Source organism: Lutjanus erythropterus, chromosome 19 (genome assembly GCF_056507025.1).
Source record: "Lutjanus erythropterus isolate fLutEry1 chromosome 19, fLutEry1.hap2, whole genome shotgun sequence".
NCBI classification, from domain to species: domain Eukaryota; kingdom Metazoa; phylum Chordata; class Actinopteri; order Lutjaniformes; family Lutjanidae; genus Lutjanus; species Lutjanus erythropterus.
Genome location: NC_139335.1, coordinates 23,003,330 through 23,026,021, shown reverse-complemented (window position 1 = coordinate 23,026,021; position 22,692 = coordinate 23,003,330). Strand labels below are relative to the sequence as shown.

General features: G+C 39.7%; 3 protein-coding genes across 3 annotated transcripts; 1 reads left to right on the top strand and 2 right to left on the bottom strand.

The window, feature by feature from the left end:
• Window positions 1–4,439: 4,439 nt before the first annotated feature.
• Window positions 4,440–11,286, top strand: napsa (napsin A aspartic peptidase). The gene is made up of 9 exons (XM_084744900.1): window positions 4,440–4,602; window positions 4,977–5,130; window positions 6,161–6,284; window positions 7,524–7,642; window positions 7,790–7,989; window positions 8,182–8,304; window positions 9,035–9,179; window positions 9,351–9,449; window positions 10,530–11,286. The coding sequence occupies exons 1-9, from the start codon at window positions 4,535–4,537 to the stop codon at window positions 10,689–10,691; spliced, it is 1,194 nt and encodes a 397-aa protein (XP_084601026.1). The 5' UTR covers window positions 4,440–4,534; the 3' UTR covers window positions 10,692–11,286.
• A 1,520-nt stretch (window positions 11,287–12,806) lies between these two features.
• mief1 (mitochondrial elongation factor 1) lies at window positions 12,807–17,732 on the bottom strand. Its single transcript, XM_084744899.1, has 4 exons — window positions 17,586–17,732; window positions 17,295–17,475; window positions 16,593–16,864; window positions 12,807–15,586 (listed from the first exon to the last, which is right to left on the bottom strand). Exons 1-4 carry the CDS (start codon window positions 17,730–17,732, stop codon window positions 14,747–14,749), a joined length of 1,440 nt encoding a protein of 479 aa, XP_084601025.1. The 3' UTR covers window positions 12,807–14,746.
• A 319-nt stretch (window positions 17,733–18,051) lies between these two features.
• LOC146309862 (mitochondrial ribosome and complex I assembly factor AltMIEF1-like) lies at window positions 18,052–20,430 on the bottom strand. The gene is made up of 2 exons (XM_084744901.1): window positions 20,327–20,430; window positions 18,052–18,301 (listed from the first exon to the last, which is right to left on the bottom strand). The coding sequence occupies exon 2, from the start codon at window positions 18,262–18,264 to the stop codon at window positions 18,052–18,054; it is 213 nt and encodes a 70-aa protein (XP_084601027.1). The 5' UTR covers window positions 18,265–18,301; window positions 20,327–20,430.
• Window positions 20,431–22,692: the final 2,262 nt, after the last annotated feature.

Genomic DNA, 22,692 nt, shown 5'->3' with positions numbered 1-22,692 from the left:
ACAGAGAGTGAGCACGAGGCTTTCATTCTGTGCTTTTCCAGAAATCCAGTCTTGATGACTGTACTTTTATGCTCAAAATTGTGAAGAAGTGAAAAGTGAAAAAGTTTGATGCTGTTTGTCAAAACAAGTAAAGCAGGCCTTTTTAACAGCGGGCATTCTGACATGCTGCAGCAAGAAAAGCACAGGTGTAAATAATGAAATAGCTTGTGGCTGAATGCTTTTCATGTGCAAAACAAAACCATTAAATATAAGAATAAAAATACTGTAACGGACTGTTGTGTCCAATAAAGGCTAAAATACCCAAAGAAGTTGTTTTTAAAAAGCTTTGTCCACTGTTTTTAACCAGAGAAAAAGATAAGATTGCAATGCATTGAGAAAATTAAAGAAGAAACCAGCTTGAGCTGAGATCAGCATTGAACACAAGAACAGTTTCAGTCTTCCTGACAGGGCGGTTTGCAGGAAACACACAGATGCACTACCAGTAAATCCCCCTACAGTCTAATTATAATAATGATGAGCTCCTCATCTTCCATTAGACATATGTGCTTTCTTGATGGGGTTTGTGTTGTAGTCTGCTTAAAACCAGTACAACAGTTGGATAACTGTCTGAGCAGTTGGATTACAGCAAGTATTTTCAGCATTTTAAGTACACCATTATGCAATGCTATATTCACATGTTTATATATCACTGGTTTGTCATATTAAATGCAGTCAGATTGTACAATATTGCAGCTATTTCAGTTACCAATCACTGCTTTGGGCAAAATCTTAGTGGATAATTATTAACTTTTTTTTATGTTTTCAGGACATCCTATTCTTGCGATATCTCAATAACACCTCGAGGGAATTTCTTCAAATTTGGCACACATGTCGACTTGGGCTCAAGAATGAACTGATTGGATTTTCTTGATCAAAAGTCAGAGGTTACTGTGACCTCACCTCCATCCAAACTGCATCAACACAATATCTCAGGAACGCTTGGAGGGAACTTCTACAAATCTGGTTCAAACATGCTCTTGGACTGAAGGATGAACTCCTTAGATTTTGGTGGTTCAAGGTCACAGTGACCTGATGAAATACGTTTTTGGCAACAACTCAAAAATCTATGCAATAAATATGACAAAATTTCACACAGACAGTACTGGAAATTAACTACTTCCAGGTAAGTAAAATAAATAAATGTATTTGTAATCCACTACAGTTACTGAGAAAATAAAGAAGTAATATGCATGTTTCTGAATCTCTGAAAGAGACTGTTGGAAGAAAGGATAATTAAGGTGAAACTGACACAATGCTAATAGACAAAACCAGATACACCCTTGTGAATGTCGTTCTGTCACATGTCCTTTAAGCCCAACTCCTTTCTAAAACATTTAAAACATATACTTGTTTATTAATGAGCAAAAGAAAGAACTGATTCTTACCATCATGGTTCAGTTTAGAGGCTGTTGTTTGACAGTATTTCACTTGATCCTGTAATTGTGGATTCAGTGTAAGAAATGGCTCCACAAGTCTCCTGAGCGTTTACATGCCTGTACTCTGGTCAGGCCACAGATGCCATAGATGCCTCCTCCTCTTTCACTGTCATCCAGCCTAATAGTCCTGGAGGTGTGATTCCCCAGCTGCGTCAAAACAAGTGTGGGTGGATCCCCTTCTTGCAAAGCCTACACAACAAGTGGAAAAAAGGTCGAAATATGTCAACACTGTCCTTCACATACCTGCACACAGAGACAAATCAGTTAGGAGGACATTGTATTGACTTACATGCAGTGCCTGAAGGCTAACTCTTAACCTTAACCACAATCACTGCATGCTAAACACCAGCCTTAAGTCTAACAAATATTAACCTTAAACAAAAACGCTGAAGTTCATAGTTTACCTTGTGTGCACCAGTTTTTCTTATTGTCAATGGGCTGATGTCTGATTTATGATGGAGGGTGTGTATATGTGCGAATTTTTGTGTGTACGTCAATCTTCATGTCAGAGTGTTTGCGATCTTATCTGAAACTCGTTCAACAGGTCAAGTGAGTGTCTTTCCTGCAACTGCTTTTATGGTTCGTCATGGCTCAGTGTCAGAAAGAGCAGCCTGTTGAATGACTCGCCTCTTTTACTTACCACAGTTTAGATTTGAAATTCTCATTTCATCATTCATAAATGTATGTTATTACTGAGTGCCTGAGGAAGTAACTCCAGTCATTGACACATCTTGTCTGATCTTAAAAGAATAATTTGACATTTTGGGAAAGATGCTTGTTATATTTCTTGCTGAGAGTTAGATGAGATTGATACCATGTCTGTATTGTACTGAAACTGGAGCCAGTTGATGGCTAGCTTAGCTTAGCAAAAACAAACAAACAAACAAAAAACAGGAGAAAACAGCTAGCAACTAGCTTGTCCAAAAGATTTTGTGCAAAAAAAATAAAGCATATAGTGAACTTCACATATAACTTCACTTTTTTCCTTTAAACATTACCTGGGTGGCAAATGCCCAAGTCTTTCAAATCTGAAGTCACTTTGCGATCATAGAGTCTATGGTTGCAGTGCCAGGCTGCCGCTATAAAGTTGTAGGATCCAAGCCAAAGATGACTCAGGTGATGTCACTTGTGACATTTTAAAACTTCCTCCACAGCTACAGAAGTCATAATGCAGCTGTTTTCTGTAGCCTAGTAGAGTTCCTCATGACAAGTAAACTGAAATTCATGTGTACAATTGATAGAATTCCCCTTTAACAGATAGCTTGTCTTACAAAGACAGAGTTTGAAAGATGTTTGCATCTACCAGTCAGGGACAGTCTAAAAAAAATATGCTATTGGATTGCATTATGGGAAATGTAGGATCCATTGATAGATGCTCAAAGTTTTGACCACTCTTTTTATGATCTCAAATGTTGTTAAGGAAATATTGTAAGTACAATTATTGTAAGTGTACACTTTACTGACCCAAAATGTCAGTATTTGACAGTCTGGGAATGAAACTCAACAATCAAGTATCTTTCTGGTGAATTTACAACTAACAACAACTAACAAATTCTACTTATTCTACCTTTAACCTCAGTCTCAGAGTCTGTTCTTTTCCTAAGACACATTTGCATGTCCCATATGCAGCACCTTCTACTCCAATTCTGTGTTAGTCTGTTTGGTGCAAGATAAAGCACAAACATGTCCTCCTACGGCCTTGGTCTCTGGGAGACAGCGTTATCAAGACAGCTGCACAGAGACAGACAGGAGGCACAGATAGTTGAAATATGCCTTTGGGATTTGTATATGACCCCAACCCCAAGCATGAGCTGGTCATATTACATTTAGTCTAACTGAGGAAAATTACTTTACACATGCACTGCAGTCCTAAACAAATGACCCTTCCTAAATTCTGCCCTTTTTTGTGAACCTGTTTTTGTTCATATCAGAGGTGGTTTCTTTTATTTGTAGTTGAGAATTGCTGAGATACAGGTGAATTTATTGTGCTGTTGGATTTGGTTGTTCCTGTATTGTAATTGGTGAGATATGTGTGTCTCACTCCCTCTGTGGTGATTTCTATGAACAGTCTGTGTTTCATTGACATATTTCACATGTATGAACAGTGTATATTTCATTAATATATTGCACATGTATATGAACTTTCTGTATGACTGAAACATTTGCACATTACACTTGTATATGCACATTGCACATTACCAGTTATGGTATGTAGTATTTTTATTTTTATCTTATTTATTTTATTTTGTTTCTTACTACATTTCCCCTCCCCTTTTTGTGCTGCTGTGTCAAATCAAAATTTTCCCTACAGGGCATCAGTAAATATCCATCTTAATAACTTTCACCTATATTTTTAATATTTATAAAGAACACTAAATCAACAAAATATATCAGAATATATGCCGTTAACAACGTAGACCGATATAGCTGTGATAGGCCCATATTGGGCCAATAATATCGGTTGGCTGATATATCAGTCAAGTTCTATTGGCAATATAATTAAATATTGTTATTTATGGCAGAGGGAGGGTCATGTATTTTCTCCAAGTCACTCAGGGAGGCTCTAGGAAAAATATTTGTAGTTCTGGTGAGGGTCAACAAAAAAAAGAGCAAAAGACAAGCCAGGTTTTTAATTGTGGCTAAATTTATCTGTAGGCTTAAGCCTGCATGGTGGAGTTTATAGACTCTCTGGGGAAAGGTAAGGTACAAAATGTTGCAGGAATGTTTTTTATTGGATGAGATGTTTTGTTGGGTGGACTTTCAAACCACAGTGTGTCAGTATTATCATTCTCATGCTTTGCTTACAACTCGTGACTGGTAACAAGCCTAGTGCGCCGCTTCATAAAGCAGGATGATGGTCATCCTCTTCCACCAATCAGAACACACTACTGATCATTTTCCTCCAATCACTGAGCCGCATAACGAGGAAAACCGAGTAAATACGGACATTGCCGAAGCGCTGCTTTCACTTAAGCTCCCTGCGTCAGTTGGAATAGTGGTCGGAGGTGTGTGTTAGCGGAAAATTAACAAAAGTGTGTGTTATTTCTACGAGGACAGAAATGACACGGCTGAAGATATTGTATATCATCGCGGCGCTGCTGTTAACGCAAAGCGCCGCCATCATCAGGTAAATACGCTGTTTGTCAGCGGATGTTTTGGCATGCAGAGTTGAGAAACATTATATTTCAGCCTGTATCACTTTATAGCATCAGATAAGTGACATTAGTCTTCACTGAGTGCAGGTTAAAGTGTGTATGTATGTGTTAACTTCTTTGTCCTCTTAATTATCAACACCTGTTTTCAAATAACGTGCGTCCAATCAGTGTTAGTTTTCACGTAGTTCCGGTCAATAACGATAATTAACGGTGTTCGCAAAGTTTCTAAATTTGCACGTAGAAACTAAATGCGAACATTTCGTACCAGGAAGCAGGGTTTTGCGCGCGTGACATACACCTACGCCCGTGGACGTGACTTTTTATTCACTGTAATACCTCATTTCAGAGTTCCCCTTCATAAAACCAGAAGCCTGCGCCGCCTGATGAGCGACAATGGGATGTCTGTGGAGGAACTTAAGGTTTTGGCGAGGAGCACTGGAGCACCTGACAGCTCTCCCTCCCCCGAGCTGCCCGTAGAGAGGCTGACCAACTTCATGGATGTATGTGTACCCACTGTAAATTTTCAACAGCAGTTACACTGACAGTTGAGTCATCATTTCCCCTTTTTTCAGGTTGATGGAGAGAGTGAGTGGACGCGCTTCACCGAGCTTCTGAAAGATGCCTCTGCAAAATGTCCACATTTTTTGAATACAAGTATTTGTAGTCACACAAGGCACTGCAGGCCAAAAAAGTCAAATATTTGAGCAGTATTATCAGTGAGGAAAAATGAGGGAATGATAAAGTAAATATTAGACCTAAGCATACACAATATCACGGGTTGAGATATTGTGGGTTTTTTTCACTTTAAATAACTGGAAATATGTGTTTTTTATGTGGAACCAGAGAGAGTTGTGTATTCCTGCTTAGAGGAGAAATATGTAAGACCCTAGCATTCAAAAATGAATGCTACAGTCCAGAAAGTGGAGACATAATATATTAAATAAGCTGCATCCCCATGTAATATCTATGGTTGAAGCTAGGGGTGTCCCGATCCGATATTGATATTGGATATCGGTCCGATATCAGCCAAAAAACGAGTATTGGATTTTATCTGACTGCATCTAAAATCTCCGATATAAGCAGTCCATTTTCCGCTCCAGCACTTCTATCCATAGGTGACTCTCTGGTTGCTGACTATTCTTCTCTGTTGGAGTAACATCACTTGATCAAGCCTTTTCTAACATTCCACACTACAAAATAAGTAATAAAAGTATGTATGATTCGTGCTGATATCGTATCGGATCTATATCGGTATCAGCCAGTACTCAAGGCTGCAATATCGGTATCGTATCGGAAGTGAAAAAGTTGTATCGGGACATCCCTAGTCAAAGGAGCCAGTATTTCATCTTTGCATGTTTCCTTAATCTCTGACAACGTCTCATGGTCATTTTATGATTTAGTACAGCAGATGCATTGCATATTTCTCCTTACATTTTTAGTCAAACTGCCTACATTTGATGTAGATGTAGATGTAGTTGTGGTTTCACAGCTGATCTCACTGTTAAATATTAACGTTTTTTGTCTCCTCAGGCCCAGTACTACGGGATGATCAGCATTGGCACTCCTCCACAGGACTTCACTGTGCTGTTTGACACCGGCTCCTCCAACCTCTGGGTCCCCTCCATTCACTGCTCTTTCCTTGATCTGGCCTGCTGTGAGTTTACTTTTTTTTTTGGTTGAAATGACTAACTCAACATCTTCTGTACTGTGTGTATGTGTTGGCTACTTCCTGGAAGATGCTCATTTTTAACAGTTGTGACTAAAATATCACACTTGTCCTTGGTACCTCTTTTAGAGCTTGTAGTTTACCAGAAGTCTGAAGGCAAAAATGTTTCAGAATCTTCGAGCTGTTTCACTTCCACAGTGTCTTTTTCATTAACAGATTATTAACACTAATACACAGGAATGTATGACTAAACTGTAAACTAAGTCAGTATTATTGCAATTACAAGTAAGAGGCTCAAATGTTATACAAAGGAGTTTACCAGTCTCCTGATTCAAAAGGACTTAAATACAACTGATGACCTCATTGTGTTTAAAGGCTGTCTTTTAACGATGTACAAAAAAAAAAAAAAGCTGTCCCATGGTAGATTAGCATGGTGTGCCATCAGAACAGTGCTTGCAACATTCCCATCAGCTCTGTTCAAAATATGTTAAGGCTGAAATTTAAAGCTCTGGCAATAATAACCTGTACATTAGTAATGGTAACATTGTTCATGAAGTGCCAAATAGCTTTAAATATTATGCTATGAAATGATAATCAAGTTCTAGCTGCTCCAAATGAAACAGTTAGTCCCTGGACACAAATGTGTAAAAGGCCCCCTACCCCTCCTACATAGACCACTAGACTGATGGACACAAAACTGCAACTTTTGTTTTCATTTAATTTAATTTATAGTTTTTTTACCATTATTTTTCATTGGGGTGGGTTTTTTTCCCCTCTTTGTGGTAATTTGTGAATCTTTGGTGTTTCTTGTTTTGCTTTGCTTTGTGGCAGTCTCTTTGTGGTCATTTTGCATCGCTGTTGTGTGGTTTTATCCCTTTTATATTAGTTCAGTCTCTGGTCATTTTGTGTCTCTTTGTTCTGGTGTCTCTGTCTTTTGTTGTCTCGTCATGGTGGGCTTTGTGTCTCTTTAGGTAGTTTTGCATCTTTGTAGCCCATATTTTCTCTTTGTCATTCTTTTAACTGACTTTCCATCAAAAAAAAGTTTTCCGTCTGTTCAGAGTTTCAAGACTACTATCTAACACCTTGTTACGCTGGTAGGCAGGGCACCAGGGGTGGAGGAGTGGCCTATCAGGGCTGTGTGACCCTGTTTCTGGTATATTATCACTAACCTTCTGTTTCAAGAGTCAGTGAAAATCTGCTCATTGTCTTAACTTTTTCTCTCATTAGGGATTCACCATCGTTACAACTCAAAGAAGTCGAGCACATACGTTAAAAATGGCACCCAGTTCTCCATCCAGTATGGCAGAGGCAGCTTGTCCGGCTTCATCAGTGAGGACACTGTCTCTGTGAGTTTGAGATGCACTCACTCAACATTGCCCTCTTGTTTAACTGCATTCCTCAATTTTGGTGGTCACACTATTCCTATCATTTCATTAAAAGACTTGTTTTTTCTCCGTATTGACGTGAATCTCTGCGCCCTCTTATGCTCGCAGGTTGCAGGCCTGTCTGTTCCTGGCCAGCAGTTTGGTGAAGCAGTGAAGCAGCCTGGAATCACATTTGCAGTGGCACGGTTCGATGGGGTCTTGGGCATGGCTTACCCCTCCATATCAGTAGCTAATGTTGTCCCAGTGTTTGACACAGCCATGGCTGCCAAGCTGCTGCCCCAGAACATTTTCTCTTTCTACATAAGCAGGTTGGTTTCTGACAGAAGAAGCATGGAAGCACCAAAAAATAATTATGGAGATGCTGAAAACCACCAACAGTTGTTAATTTAGCAACTGTGAGGTTTTCACAGTTGTGAAATGACTAGTGTAATATGTGTGAAATGACACATTTTGTATGTTTTAACACAGCCAGGTCCGCTTCTGTCCACCCTGTCTTTTAGAGACCCAGCAGCAGCAGTAGGAGGAGAGCTGATACTGGGTGGGACAGACCCCCAGTACTACACTGGAGACCTGCACTATGTCAATGTCACACGAAAGGCCTACTGGCAGATCAAGGTGGACGGGTGAGAAGCAGCTTTTGTGACTAATTATTGCTATAAACTGGGAACTGTAGTAGTGACACACTTTCTGTTCAGTGTTTGTCATGGACACAATTCACTTTTTGGAATGCCGTGTTCCTTTACCTGATAACCAGAAATGGTTTTCTCACAAAGCAGGTGCATGCATGAAAAGTCTAAGTTGGGATGTTGTATAAATGTAAATAAAAACAGAATACAGTGATTTGCAAAAACCTGTAGACCTATGTTCAATTGAAAGACAGGATCTTAAATGGCTCAACAGTCTGGTCTGAGCTCTGTCTGGATGGCAGCATGTGTTCCTCCAAAAACCTGTATGTAACTTATATGTAGTCCATGTAGTAATATCCTTTACACAAATATGTGGGTTTGTAATGCAGTGCAGCCTGAGGGGTCAGTGGTCACAGGAATTTAATAGTGGTTTTCATAGTCATATTATATACTTACAAAAACAAAGTTTCAGTTTGAACACTAAATATCATGTTTTTGTACTGAATACAAGTCAAAGTATTTGCAAATCAGTGCCATTCGTTCTGTTTTTATTAACCTTTTACGCAGCATCTCAACTTTTCTGGAATTTGGGTTTGAAATTGGTGTACCCTTGTTTCTTAAAAAACCCATTAGTAACGTGGCAACAAATTTCTCAGTGCGTGTTGGAAACTGATGCATCTTGTCTCTCTGCCCCACCCCGCTGCTCCCTCTCTAACCTGCCCCATAGAGTTGAAGTTGGCAAACAGCTGAGTCTTTGCAAAGGCAGTTGCCAGGCTATTGTCGACACGGGAACATCCGTAATTGTAGGCCCTGTGGAGGAAATCAGAGCGCTAAACAAAGCCATCGGAGCTCTGCCCCTGCTGATGGGAGAGGTAACGCTGACGCATTTAAAACAAAGCTCATTAGACAGTTGCTGCAACTAACTTATGTGGTCCAGGGTTGCAGAAGCTGCATCTTTGACACCGTTATAGGTTAATTATTCATGGACCAGTAAGGCTTACTCTAATCTCCGTATATTCTTCTTTGCTCTGACACCTTTTTAGTACTGGATCGACTGTAATAAGATCCCATCTCTGCCTGTTGTCTCCTTCAACATTGGAGGGAAGATGTTTAACCTGACTGGAGAGGATTATGTTCTGAAGGTACATACACTCATGTCAGATGGATTACATTCACTTTAACTTTGTCCCCGACAGTTCATTTAAAGAGTAGAGTCCTGAAAGACTTATAAACAAATGTGGGGTTACTTGGAAGATAATGGCTTGAATATCCAGAATATAGTGTCATCAATACAATGGATGTACAATCTCATGAAAATACCAAAACCAACAGTGAATTAATCTGTGGTAACAAGTTTGTGTAAGTAATGGTTGTTGCAGCTTGTTCATAAATTCCAAATAGATTCATTGGCCTAAAAAAAAAAGAATAAAATCAGCGAGTCACAAGTTGTGTATACAAGTTCCATTTGAATGCAGCAATTGTTGCTCAAAATGGTAAATTTTGGTCCACCATATAGGCCTGTAAGAATAACAAGCTAGTTCCAGCTCACTTTGTTAATAAATTGGTTAGTGATGTTTTGTTTATACATTATCAGACTCAAAATCCTAAAGGTCTTTGATATTTTAAATGTCCAAAAAGTAAAGATCCACAAGGTAGTTCACTGTGTCAGGATCGGAAATGGCAAACTTGTATGTCATTATTCCAAGACAAAGGAGCCAACTCGTACAGATGTTCACCACCTGTTAACTCAAAATATCATGCCCTTTCCTGCTGACAAAGTTGTTCTCTTAAGTTTTTTGGCAGCTATCATGGATTTTCCTGAATTTTTCTGTAGTTTAGAGATCCTGAAATATGCATAAAATTTAATATTTAGCATGTAATTATTCTGTTTTTTACGTCCTAGTATCTCCATAATGTACATACATCTGGGTGTCTAACCAAACCATTATGTCTGTGCAAATTCACTATAGCAGACACAGAGGGATTTATGACTTAATTTGACTACATTTACCATCAACATGGACTGGACACTCATGAAAAGTGCAGAATTTCCCTTTACAGAATAAGCTGACCTTTTTTTTTTTTCAAGTGCAGCTCAATTGAATTAATTCATACAATACAATTAATGGTGACCAATAACTCGTTCACTGTCCTAAGACAGACTTGAGTAAAAGTGTGACCAAATCTTTGAAGTATTCTTGAAGAAATCTTTGCTTTTGCAGGAGTCTCAGATGGGTGTAACAATCTGTCTGTCGGGCTTCATGGCCATGGACATCCCGCCTCCTGCAGGGCCCCTGTGGATCCTGGGAGACACATTCATTGGGAAGTACTACACTGTGTTCGACAGGAATGCCGATCGTGTGGGGTTTGCCCCAGCCAAGTAGTCTGCTGAACACTTTTTGTATGAAATATCTAGCACTTGTATTTTCTACTGGTAATCTGACTTTAAAACCATGCCAACCAAAGCTACATGTCATAATCAGTATTGTTTTATTTGCAACAATCCAAAGCATTTCTTTGTTGTTGTAGATCACTGTAAGGTGTGACTTGCCATATAAACATCTGCTTCGAATAAGCTGGTTTTCAATGAGCAGGTATGGATGCTACATTAATAGCCACATTTAGCAAGTGTGGGTATTTTCTGCCACTGAACAAAGGGACTGCTTCACTGCACTTGTCTGTGAAGCTGCTTTTGCGTTAGAGCTTCATCTTTGATTTGGCAGGGTTCAATCAGGACTATGCATTTTCATGCTTTAATAGCTTTAATTTTTGTACTTAAGATGCTTCGGGAGGACAAAAGCACCTCAAAATTTTGTAAGTAATTTTGTTTCATTTCTAAGAAACATTTCCTGTTTCTGTCTAATTACAGATAATGTAGTTGATGCTGTTTTTGTACACTGACGGTATTGAGGGATGTTTGTTTTAACATACCTATGTGAATTTTATTACCAAATGTTGCTGAATAAAACTTTAAATAAATGTCTTGTCAAATTCTGAGTGGATGGGTAAAGGCTGCAACCAGCATGCTCACTGGGAGAAAAAAACACACAAAAAGAACCTACAGAATATAATTTGTAACATTTAATGAAGTATACAAAGTGCTGCACGGTCCAACTCCAGAGCTGAACTTTGAAAGAAAAAAAAAAAACAAAAAGCTGGGGAAAAATACACAGCATGCAACATATGGCCAGTATGCTCTCCACAAGGTAGAGGTAGTCATCTACTTTGGGTTTTGTTTTGTTTTTTTTACACTAACATTACAAATGTGGCACAGTGACACCATCCTTTCAGCACAGTAGTAATTTTGTAGCATAAACTAGGTCTGCAAAGGAAGACGCTTAATATGCACGCATAGAAGAGCTACTGTGGATTCATTTTATGAGTACATCCAGAAAAAAGCACTTAAAGAAGCACAATAAATGGTACCTGTTGATTTGAATCAATGCAAATAAATATTCAGCTCTTTTTGGTTACAAATGTACAATAAATACAAAAATATTCACCTGTTTTTCCATTATTATCTGGATGATTATTAAGTGAATGCACAACGGAACTATAAACATATCATACACTATACAAACAGTGGGGTTGAGGGGACACTTGCTCCATATCATTTTTTTTTTCATTATTCTAAGGCTAAAAGTGAGAACAAAAAGCAACCATGTGATTATTTCAGGTTGAGAGACACAAACTCCACTTGACGGTCTGGCAGCTATAGTTTTAGTGACTCCACCTACTGTCACCTGCGATGCAATGATGAACTGAGTAGCTCCACTGAGTGGCAGGCTGATCTAATGTCAGACATCTTGGCTATCAAAGCTGCTTTTATATAACAGGATCTGTGAGTTGATCCCTCTCAATCAGATCATGATCTAAAAGAGATTATTAGCACCTGTAATCTATTTATTTATATATATATATTTAGATCAGACAGGCAGAGGCAGCCTGCTAGTAGTAATCATAACTACATATCATATGTTGTTGGTGCCATTAAGTTCATGTGCCAAGAACTAATAACATGGCTTGGTATACTGCTCTAATCCATTTCTGGCTACCTACTCTAGACAGACTGGGCCAGAAGGGCACAAGTAAGTTAATCAGGGTTTACGGTGAACCTGAAACCTGTGCATACAAATACAGAGCTAACAAACTCCATGTTCTAACTGCGATCAGGCCAGGAACTGAAGTAGGGCAGTAACTAACAATTATTTTCATTATCTATTAATCTGCCCTTTATTTTCACAATTAATTGTTTAGTCTATATAACTTTTTCCAGAGCCCAAAAAGATTTCTTCAAATTGCCTCATTTGTCCCAACCACCCCTCTAAATCCTGAAGACTTGACATATACTACCATAAATGACACAGAAAAGCAGCTAATCCTTACATTTAAGGAGCTGCAAAGAGCAAATGTTTGACCTTTATGTTTGAGAGATGACTGAAACGATGAATTGATTATCAAAACAGTTGGCAATTAATTTTCTTTCCATCAAGTAATCGCTAAATTGAAGTTAATACTGAGACAAATTCACCAAATGAGACACAAAAACCTTTCTGGTGTAGGTTAGTATGTTTACAGCAGCACATTGTTGGAAATGGACGTCTCAAACTACAGACAGCTGCTGAAAAACTGTCAAGTCAGAGGTCCTCCCTCGCTACAAAGATCCAGACCCAGATCAAGCGTTTGCGGCCCATTTTAAAAACAGACAGAATTAAAGTTCATGATCTAGAGCAGGGGTTTTCAAAGTCAGACTATAGACCTCCACTCAGGATTAGTTTGGTTGAATTCCAGCATATCTATGGGATCATAATTTCATGTGATTTGATCCCACAGACACTAAACAATTGAGCAAAGATAGCCTCATATTGCTGTTTGACATAATTTCAGACTATACCAAATACACAAGACGTCTGTCCTAAGGCATTATTAGTTTCTGAATCTGGGAAAACGGTAAAATTCCCCAGCACTGTATCTCTGAACTCTCTTTAACCATATTACACACATGTAGGCTTTTCTATGTGATCTCCTTTTTATAACTAATGTAATATTTTTTCACTTCCATTCACTGGGCATCCCCTGAAATTGTTTGGAGCTCCCCTGGGGAGGCCCGCCTCCCACTTTGAAAACCTCTGAGGAACAAGGATCCGAAGAACTGGAATTTAAATTAAAGCAAAAACCAGTAGACAAAAGCACTTTCAGAATGTCCTGCTGAGACTACTTTTGTTGTTGCAAATCTACAACAGAACACGAACATTTTGACAATGCAAAATAACCCATGATGGGGGTTGTAAAAGATAAAAAAAAAAAAAAAAGGAGTTGATAAAGCATATCAGACCTGTGCACCAAAGCAACAAATGTGACACTGGAGAGGAAAACTCCTTTTCATGATGAACAAAGAGCAGCTCTATATTAAACAGTCACATGGAGACATTTCCCGGTCACAAGTGGATGATAAAATGGCTGCGCCGTATTGTTCCCATTTCTATAAATGGTAGTATATTCAACTTGATATCAGATCCACAGTTGAATGGTGTGAATTAGAAATAAACATCAGCGTACAACTTCAGTGTATATTCACCTGGTTGATTTCTAGGTTAGGTAGGTAACACATGCAGACATTCCAATCACAGCCTAGTAGTTGTTTTCACTGATCCCTGGAAACATGAATCACTTACATCTTGAACACAGCCACTGTATTAATGAAGTTTTCTTACAAGGACCTTGATTTCAAACTGAAATCTATCAAACCACTAGCAGGATTACATACACGTGTTAACAAAAACAAGCATGAAAAGACAGCTACCTTACCTCTTTCACACAAGAATGTAGTTTTTTCAGGCTGATCAATGTTTTATTAGCTTTTGGTTTGGCATACACACAATCAACATTACATTCTATCCTCTGACAGAGTGGCACAGACCCAAGTAAGCAACACTAAACTGCACTGGACATGTCTGTCCTTAAATTCTCCAACCAATTAAAAAGAGCTCGACTTTAATGCAGATGTGCATACTGCATCTCAGATCTCGTGTTCTACTTTTCATCTTGATATGGACCGACCAATCGGAGTCTAATCACTCCATTCCAGTGTTTTAGGGCCCTAAAAGTATGTCTACTATAAACTTCATTAATACAATGGCCTTAAAGAGCCATGAACTCAGCGGGCCTTCACTTTCGTCTGACATTAAACACACATATACAGCTTTCATGTCAAGAGTTGTGCAGATCCCAATAAATTGCTACTGCGTTCAACACATTTTCTCATTGATGCTGAAGAACAGGCGTTTAAGAATGAAAGGACCACGTGTTTCAGGAAAGAGGATGATTCCATGCAGTTTTTTTCCCCCAGGAACCTTATTATGGCTCGAGGTCACCGTCACCCACAAACCAGTGGTGGACATTTCAATGCCACGCTGCTGTATAGTGATACACGAGGTCGTCAGGCATTGGGCGGCTGTGCCACAGCAGTTCTCAGCAGCCCCTCCGGATCTGACAGGGCACAGTAGAGTGTGTAACCCAGCTCATCTACTTCCTGTTCAGTCAGCTCACAGAATAAGTTAACTTTAGGGCTGAGGGCACAGGGCAGCCTCCCGGCCTCTAGGTGTCCCACTAACGCTCGAAGCAGCTGAAGGAAGCGGTCAGCAAGCGCTTCCTGGGTCCAGTCGCCTTCTTTTTCGCACAGCAACAAGATAGCATTGGTGAGCTGACTGGCGTTGAGCCGGTTAAGGGCAGGATTGAGCTTACAAACAGCCTTCGCCACCTTCAGGCAGGTGCATCGGCAGCCTCCGTCCTCCTGATCCAGGGCCCTGAGTCGCGCCGTCTCAGCCACACGGAAGCTCTGCCGCCACAGATTTTCATGGCGCTCTGCAGCCAGCCGATGAGGTTTGGCGATCAGCGAGGTTCCATCCTCCATCACAAGCAATGGCAGGAAGTCCACATACAGCTTCCGGTCTGTCTCGTACTGCACCTCCAAGGTCAGTGTTTCTGAGGGAACCACAGGACGGATGACGTAGTCGAGGACGCTCCCTATAGCCGGCCAGTTGATGGAACCGGCAACAAGCTTGTCGAAGACATCGAGGACCGACTTAGGCGAGAGGTAGCCTCCGACCATGCAGCGGTCCCAGTAGCTGCTGTTCCGTGGGAAATACTCCAGATTCTCCCTGCGGACAAGCCAAAAACCTGGGACGTTCATGATGGTGTCCTCCCCGGGGATGGACGACCACAGGTTCTTCTCCAAGATAAGAGGCACCATAAGCTGGGCGTGGTCCGCTGTCACCACCTAGAAGATGGAATGAACATTAGATAACAGCTGACACATTTAACAACTGAAGGAAGCACCTAAATTCTAGGTGAAAACTGGAATTATCATCTTGTGGTTGTATGCTTCTGCCAACCAGTCAAGTTGCTGCTTACATTCATGTCTGTCCAGACTCATTATATGTCTGTTGAAGACTTTGAAGGAATTTAAAAGGTACTGAGTGTAGTTAACGGCAAAATTGAAGTTATCACTATATTGACACGTATGATTCCAGTGAAGAATTTTGAGTGAGAAACATGCCGTTTTCACTTGGAAACCATTTTTACAGATGAGGACAGAGGACTGATAGAGAGCTGTGAAGCAGAGCAGTGAAGCTGACCATTCGGATATAAAATGTCATCACTTCATCATTTTATCCTATCAGATATTTGTGTGAAATTTTGTCATAATATGCAAACAAATTCTTGAGCAATGGCCAAAAATGTGTTTAGTGAAGCCATTATGGCCTTCAGAACAGAAAGTAATCCGCTAATCCTTGAGTCTTGGATGTTTGTACCAAGTTTGAAGATATTCCCTCAAGGTTTTCTTGAGATAATTGCATTTACAAGAATGGGATAGACTTTAGGTCATAGTGACCTAGACTTTTGACTATCAATATCCAATCAGTTCATCCTAAAGTCAAAGTGGATGCTTGTACATAATTTGAACAATGGGCAGATGGACGGACAACCCAAAAACAAAATACCTCCGGCCATGGCTGTTGCAGAGGCATACCTAGGGCTGCCTGCTAAATGCAGATGATTTAAATGGGTTGAAAGGTTGACTCTGATTATCTCAGTTGTATCACCTTTTCTTTTTTTGACTGCATCATTGTACACAGAATAACATAGGATTATAGCATGGCAGGCTATTACGAGTGAATTCTCAAAGAGACTAAAAGTAACCAGTGATCCAAGGGTTGAAAAATCAAATCAATGTTTGAATAAAGCAAAATCAAAACTCCTTGTCTAAATGTGTAACCTCTTACCTGCAGGTCATCATACAGACTGCCGCTCAGGTACATCTCTCTGAGCGGCATGTCGGGCAGTTTGGCGTGAAGGAACACTCTGAGCTCAGCACAAATGTCCAGTGCTGCCCTCCTGGCCACAGCCTGCTCCTCAGTGGGAATGTTCACATTATATTGGTAGAACTCCCACAGATGTTCCTGGAGGGACAGACGCATTCGGGCCCGCAGCAGGTCTGACTGAGTGGTACCACTGCCTCCCACAGCAGCTCGACCCACAGCCCTCCGCAGGCAGTCTGAGATCAGAAACAACTGACATTTAAAAAATGCATTTGTGCAAAATCCATCATTTTAAATGATGATGTTTAAAGAGGATGCAGCACATAAAGCTAGGAATGATGAGTGACACATTAGGTGTGTTTTCAGAATCTACAAATGCTAAATAAAGGACCGTCTACAGTGTCTGAGAAAAGAAACATTAAGATTCAACTACATTATGTCAAACTAATACAAGACAGCTAGCTGTCTACAGCACTACAGAGAGACAACACCCACTGTAAAGGAAGAGCAAGATTCCTCCAATCAGGCTGTCTGTCAACAGATAAAAGGGCAGCTGGCTGAAAGACTAAACCATAAAATTGGCTGGCCAATATTCCATAATATAACATGAGAAGGACATCTGAACTAATGATATAGGGCAAATGTATTTGCACTTATTTTCCTCACCTGGTTCAAAAGCATGTGAGGAGGTGGGCAGAGACTGCAGTGACCTGCTGACTGTTGACTTCATGTCATGGTTCAGCACCCGTGGTGATGAACCCATCCAGGCGGGCTCCTCCCAGCTTCTCTTTCCCGTCTGCTCCATCTTGGTGGGACTGGTGGGCGCGCTTATGGCACGGTCATACATCTGCACACATCATACACATCGGTAAAGACGCTTTAGTAATAGCATCATACATGAGAGCAGAGGGGTACGGAGAATATGAAAAGTAGGGAGATATATCGCCTCTCACTTACTCTTTTGACAGCCAGTGTTGCAATGCCAAGCATGGCTGCTCCTCCTACTCCCAGCACAAGCTTGGCATTGGAAAGCATGAAGTCAATGGCTGTGCCAATCCCATTGTCATCTTTCTTCCCTTTACGGTCTCCATTCACCCCCGCCATCTTGCCTCTGAAAACAAACAAAGTCTGTGAGACAAAAGGACACTGCCAGGAAGAGGACAGAGACAGAAAAATGTATTCTCTTTGTTCAGAGGTGGCAACATCCAGTATGTTGTGTAACCAGATTCTCAAGCATAACTATTACACGTGCAGTTGAGACAACACCTCTCAGTCAACATTTATTAAATATTGCACCTACAGAGGGAATGAGTAATAACATCCAATATGGTCTAATATTATCTTCTTACTTGTAAACCTACCTGGGAGATACACCTCCAGACGACCTTTAACCCACCTCCAAAAGACCTGTGAACCCTTCCCCCTACATAAGCCCACCCAATCGGCTGTTGAGGAAGAACTGGCCCCTCTTCAGTGCGTCCTCCTTATCTTCAGGTACTGTCAGGTCTTGGCAGCGGCGAAACTCACGAGCCACAGCACGACGATAATAATTACGGTCAGTGTACTGAAGGTGACGCCCTGCGCGGAGCAGCGCCCGGTACAGCTCCAGCACGGCACTGCGAGACCAGCCGCCCATTAGGGACTACACATGGAGAGGGGGGACACCCTGACACCTGGAACAAGGAAAGGGGTGAAGGGAACAATGTTAACAGATAGTTAAGTTATATCATTTTTTGATTAAATTAGCTAATAGGGGAGAGAGCAAGAGGGCTGCAATGAACTCAGGATTTTGTAGACCAGTTAGATTTGGCTGTTCAATACAAAGATTCAATGACTGGTTTCTTTTTGTTCAGCCCAGTACCACATTAAACTCCTGTTTCAGCCTACATGAGTACGTTTTACCAGTTTTAATGTCCATCTTTGTTATGTGTGATGTGAAGACATCAGATTTTCATCCTGCTGGTCATAGTTCAGGCATAAAATCCTAGCACCACAGAGTATGCAGTGCAGTGGCTGCTGCAGCACATCACCAGTCCTCTGGTTCTATCACTCTTCTCTGCTTCTATCAGTGTACAATGATGAAGCTAAAAAAAACGAGAGCCAGTCACCAACTCATGCTGTCATGTGAATGCGTTAATAAGCATGGCAGCTACTATAATAACATGACTGCCCTTATTTATAATTCCTCATTGAAATGTTATCCCTGTGCACTTTTGTAAGTTTCTACCCATTTTATCCTGTTATTGGGAAGCACACGGACTGACAAAAACATTTTGATTTGAAGAATGTCAGTTGATAGTTGTCAGTTCCAATTGATAATTCAACTCTGAGTTTCAGAGGGCAGCTCTTTACAGAAACTAGGGCTACACAATTAATCAAAATATCATCAAAATCATAATATGGTGAGGTGCAATATCCAAATCAAAGATGCCGCAGTTTTTTGTAAGGAAAAATGTGACAAAACCACATTATTATGAAGTACTGTACTGCTGCAGAGATGCTCTGGCCTGGTCACGTCCTCATGATCTTAACCGCTTTACAAAGTTTCCCTAATTGCAGAGGAAATCTCAAATTGAAAAAGCTGACTCTCATTAATTATTATTGGAAACTGTCTTAAATTCCTTCCCTAAAGGATTCTTCTGAGTGCTTATAAACTAAAATATAAAGTTTAATTCTCATACAATTTGCCTTGATGATGATTACATTTAAAATGTTAATTTTTTCAATAAAAATTTTAAATGATCACTCACTAATCATGAGTCACAACACAACTGCAATATCTGTCAAAATAACCATAACATGAATTTTTACCACATCATGCAGCCCTAACAGCAACCATATCTGAAATATTAGAAAGGTCATATAGGCCAAAAATGAACGGGTCTTCATGCTGGATCTATGATCATCAGCTGATGCAAGTGGTGGGTGTGGGAGGAATGAGTGAAAGTAAAGTCATAGTCTATGGGTGGAGTATGCAGCTGTTGATATTAACTCATTTAGTAGTTTATGCAATGCACTTAACCAGCAACCATGCAAGAGCCTGCCAGGCTGCGCAACCTGCCTTCCATTCTAGGTTTGTGATTACTCTGTTCGCAACTCGAAAAAGTAAAATTCATGTATGCAAAATGCTAATGTAATTTCTCATTCATGCACGACAAATACTTGGTTCAATTTGTCACTACTCTTGAGATACTCGATAAAAGATTAAATTCGCATCAAGAACAGCATTTTTTATACCAGTAACCTGCTGCTTTGCCAGGTTATATTTTGTCTGTTATAAGGAACATCGTTCACAATCAAAAACATTAAAGCCTCTCAGGTGCAGAGTCAGCTCTGTAGCATTAGCTAACAGTAACAACCATGCAAATGTGACCATTTAAGCTAGCTAAACATCGTGAGTCATTCACTGTCTGATCTCCAAAGACTGCTATGTGACCACTGCCTGTGCCAACTGAAAATATTGGCAAAGCAACCTACCGAGGCTCATTTGTCTCCAGAAAATGGCTGGCACAACGGAAAGTCACACATCTCTTGACTAGCTTGTTAGCTTAACACGCTAACTAGCTGTCAGGCTAGCAGAGCGCTGACCTTAACTTTAGCCAGCCTTATTTACAAGACACACTCGTTAAACAGCACAAATTACACAGTGAAAGCGAGGAACACAAGCTCACCCATAAAAGAATAAAGAAACAACCTACGTTTCAGAAATTAAACCAAGGATTTAGTCTTCAGACAGAAGCAGGGCTCGGTTAGAGCCGGGGGTCAGATACGACAGTGATACCCGGATACTATTGTCTACTTCTGACACAGTACATCCGGGTTATTATCACTTTGTTACAAACTTAATGCTTATTTATTCGATACATTTTGTTCTTTTGGTCTTTTACGATACAGATATACCATAGTCCAAAAATATGCTATTACAAGTAAACGTCCTGAATTCAAAATGTGACATATGTAAAATTAGTCTGACAATATTAGTATTATCATCAAAATGTACTTAATACTTATATAAGTAATTAATGTCCAAAATGGCTCCTTTCACAGTGTTTCATCATTATGAATATCAAATTATTCAGTTTTTCTCACTAACAAATACATGTAATAGCATTTTAATGCTGTATTTTGTCAGTGTTGAACTCATTTCAGATGCTTTGTCTCAGTCTTATGTAAGAAGCTTAAGTGTAAATAAATGTAGTGTTGTGAAAAGTACAATATTTACCTCTGAAATGTGGTGGAGTACTCAAGTATGTCAACATTGTACAATATTCAAGTAGATGACCACAATATTTTTAATAAAATATTTGCTAAATCTGATTGATCTGATCTGAATTATGCCATCTGCATCAGTTTCTTTATCATTACTTAGGGCAAGGGTCTTCAACTGTAGGGAAGTTTCCTGAAAGTTATTTTTAAATTAAAATATGTCTAAAAACATATTAACACGAATCCAACATATTAGGAAAGATACATCAATGCTAAATTTCGTTTACCAAAAATCTTATTCAATAATAATAATAATATGCACTTTGAGTGATTTGTTGTAGATATTTCAGGTGGAGTTAACCCAGGATAAGAAAGTGTTATTTATGATTTTATTCATAAATATTGTCCTGATAGAAACTAGATGGAAAAACGGGAACTAACCTTCTGTAAGAGTTGAACTTCAAGCACAATGGGGTCTTTGTCAGATTACTTTGGAAAGGAGTGATGTGTTTGGGGAGGGCGACATCTTCAGTGCTTCTTAGATTCTTCATGAGGTTAAAGGTGAACACATCCTGCTAAGCCATTTTCTGTGGTTCACTGACTATTTCTGGTGAAATATCAATATTCATGCTAACATTTATTTTTTATGAAAGTTTCTACCCCTTTATAGATAGATTGTATTTCTTAAAATACTGGGTCAGTATTGACCAGAGACCTGTTCAGTTTGGTTCATTCTTTGTTTGAGAGTGTGTACATGGATGTTTATGTGTTTTTAATCACTGGAAGATTGTAATTTAGCCCAGAACATTATATTTGTGTGAAACACTTATGATCTGAGCATTTAATCAACAGACACGCTGTACTGTGGTAGCACCCTTCAACCATCGATTCATTGCTTAAATATATGCCAGAGTGACAAACTGATGAGGTGTTACAGCCTAAACAACAGATTGACACTGGTCAATCAGGTAAGTTGTCATTTTAAAGGAGAAATTTAAAATCAGGCTGATCAAGTAGTTTCACTGCCGTCTCTGTCACACGGTCCTGGAGTATACCTGTACATCACTACAGCAAGGTGAGAAATTAAACCACTGGAGGTCAGCAAAAACCATATTTTCAGGGGCTGTTAAAGGGATAGCTTGGATTATTTGAAGTGGGTTTTTTGTATGTGGTACTTATCCATAGTCAGTGTATTATCTGCAAAAGATGGTGGTTGACACACAGTTTGCATAAGCAGTCGGAGTCCCAGTGTAGGAAGCTTAGCAATGTACGGGTATGGAGAGGGTCAACAGGAAAACATATTTTAGACACCTAAAAAAAGGGCTGCCAAAAAGAATTAATTGAATGCTATATAAAATATTAAAATATTTTCATTGCTTTGTCTTGCAAGCCAGCCAGCCAGCCACCAGACTGCCCTTTCAGGTGGGAAACCTCCATATAAGTTAAATATCACTCTATTCAAACTGACCAGACTCCATTAGTGAAATCAGTCATTTTACCTTGCAGAACATTGGAGTTGCTGTTGTACTGCTGTCTCAATTGGTTAGTTTGTTTTATTGTGTGACTTCTCTGTCTTAAATGGTTAGTTCAGATCAGAGAAGTCACAATATAGCACAAATAAATAGTTAACGGCTGTGGAAGACCAGCATCTCCTTTGTGATTTGAGATAAAATCACTAATTTTGCAACAGGACTCTGATCAACTGAGAGAGAGCGATATTTGGATAATATAATGGCATTTCTCATCGGAAAAGGCTGTCTAATGGCAAGGTAAAGCGGTCAGAATATTCTAAATGTAGCATACACTTTAAGTTAAATTGATTTTTTTAGGTGGACCTCCTTTTAAGTGGCAAGAATAT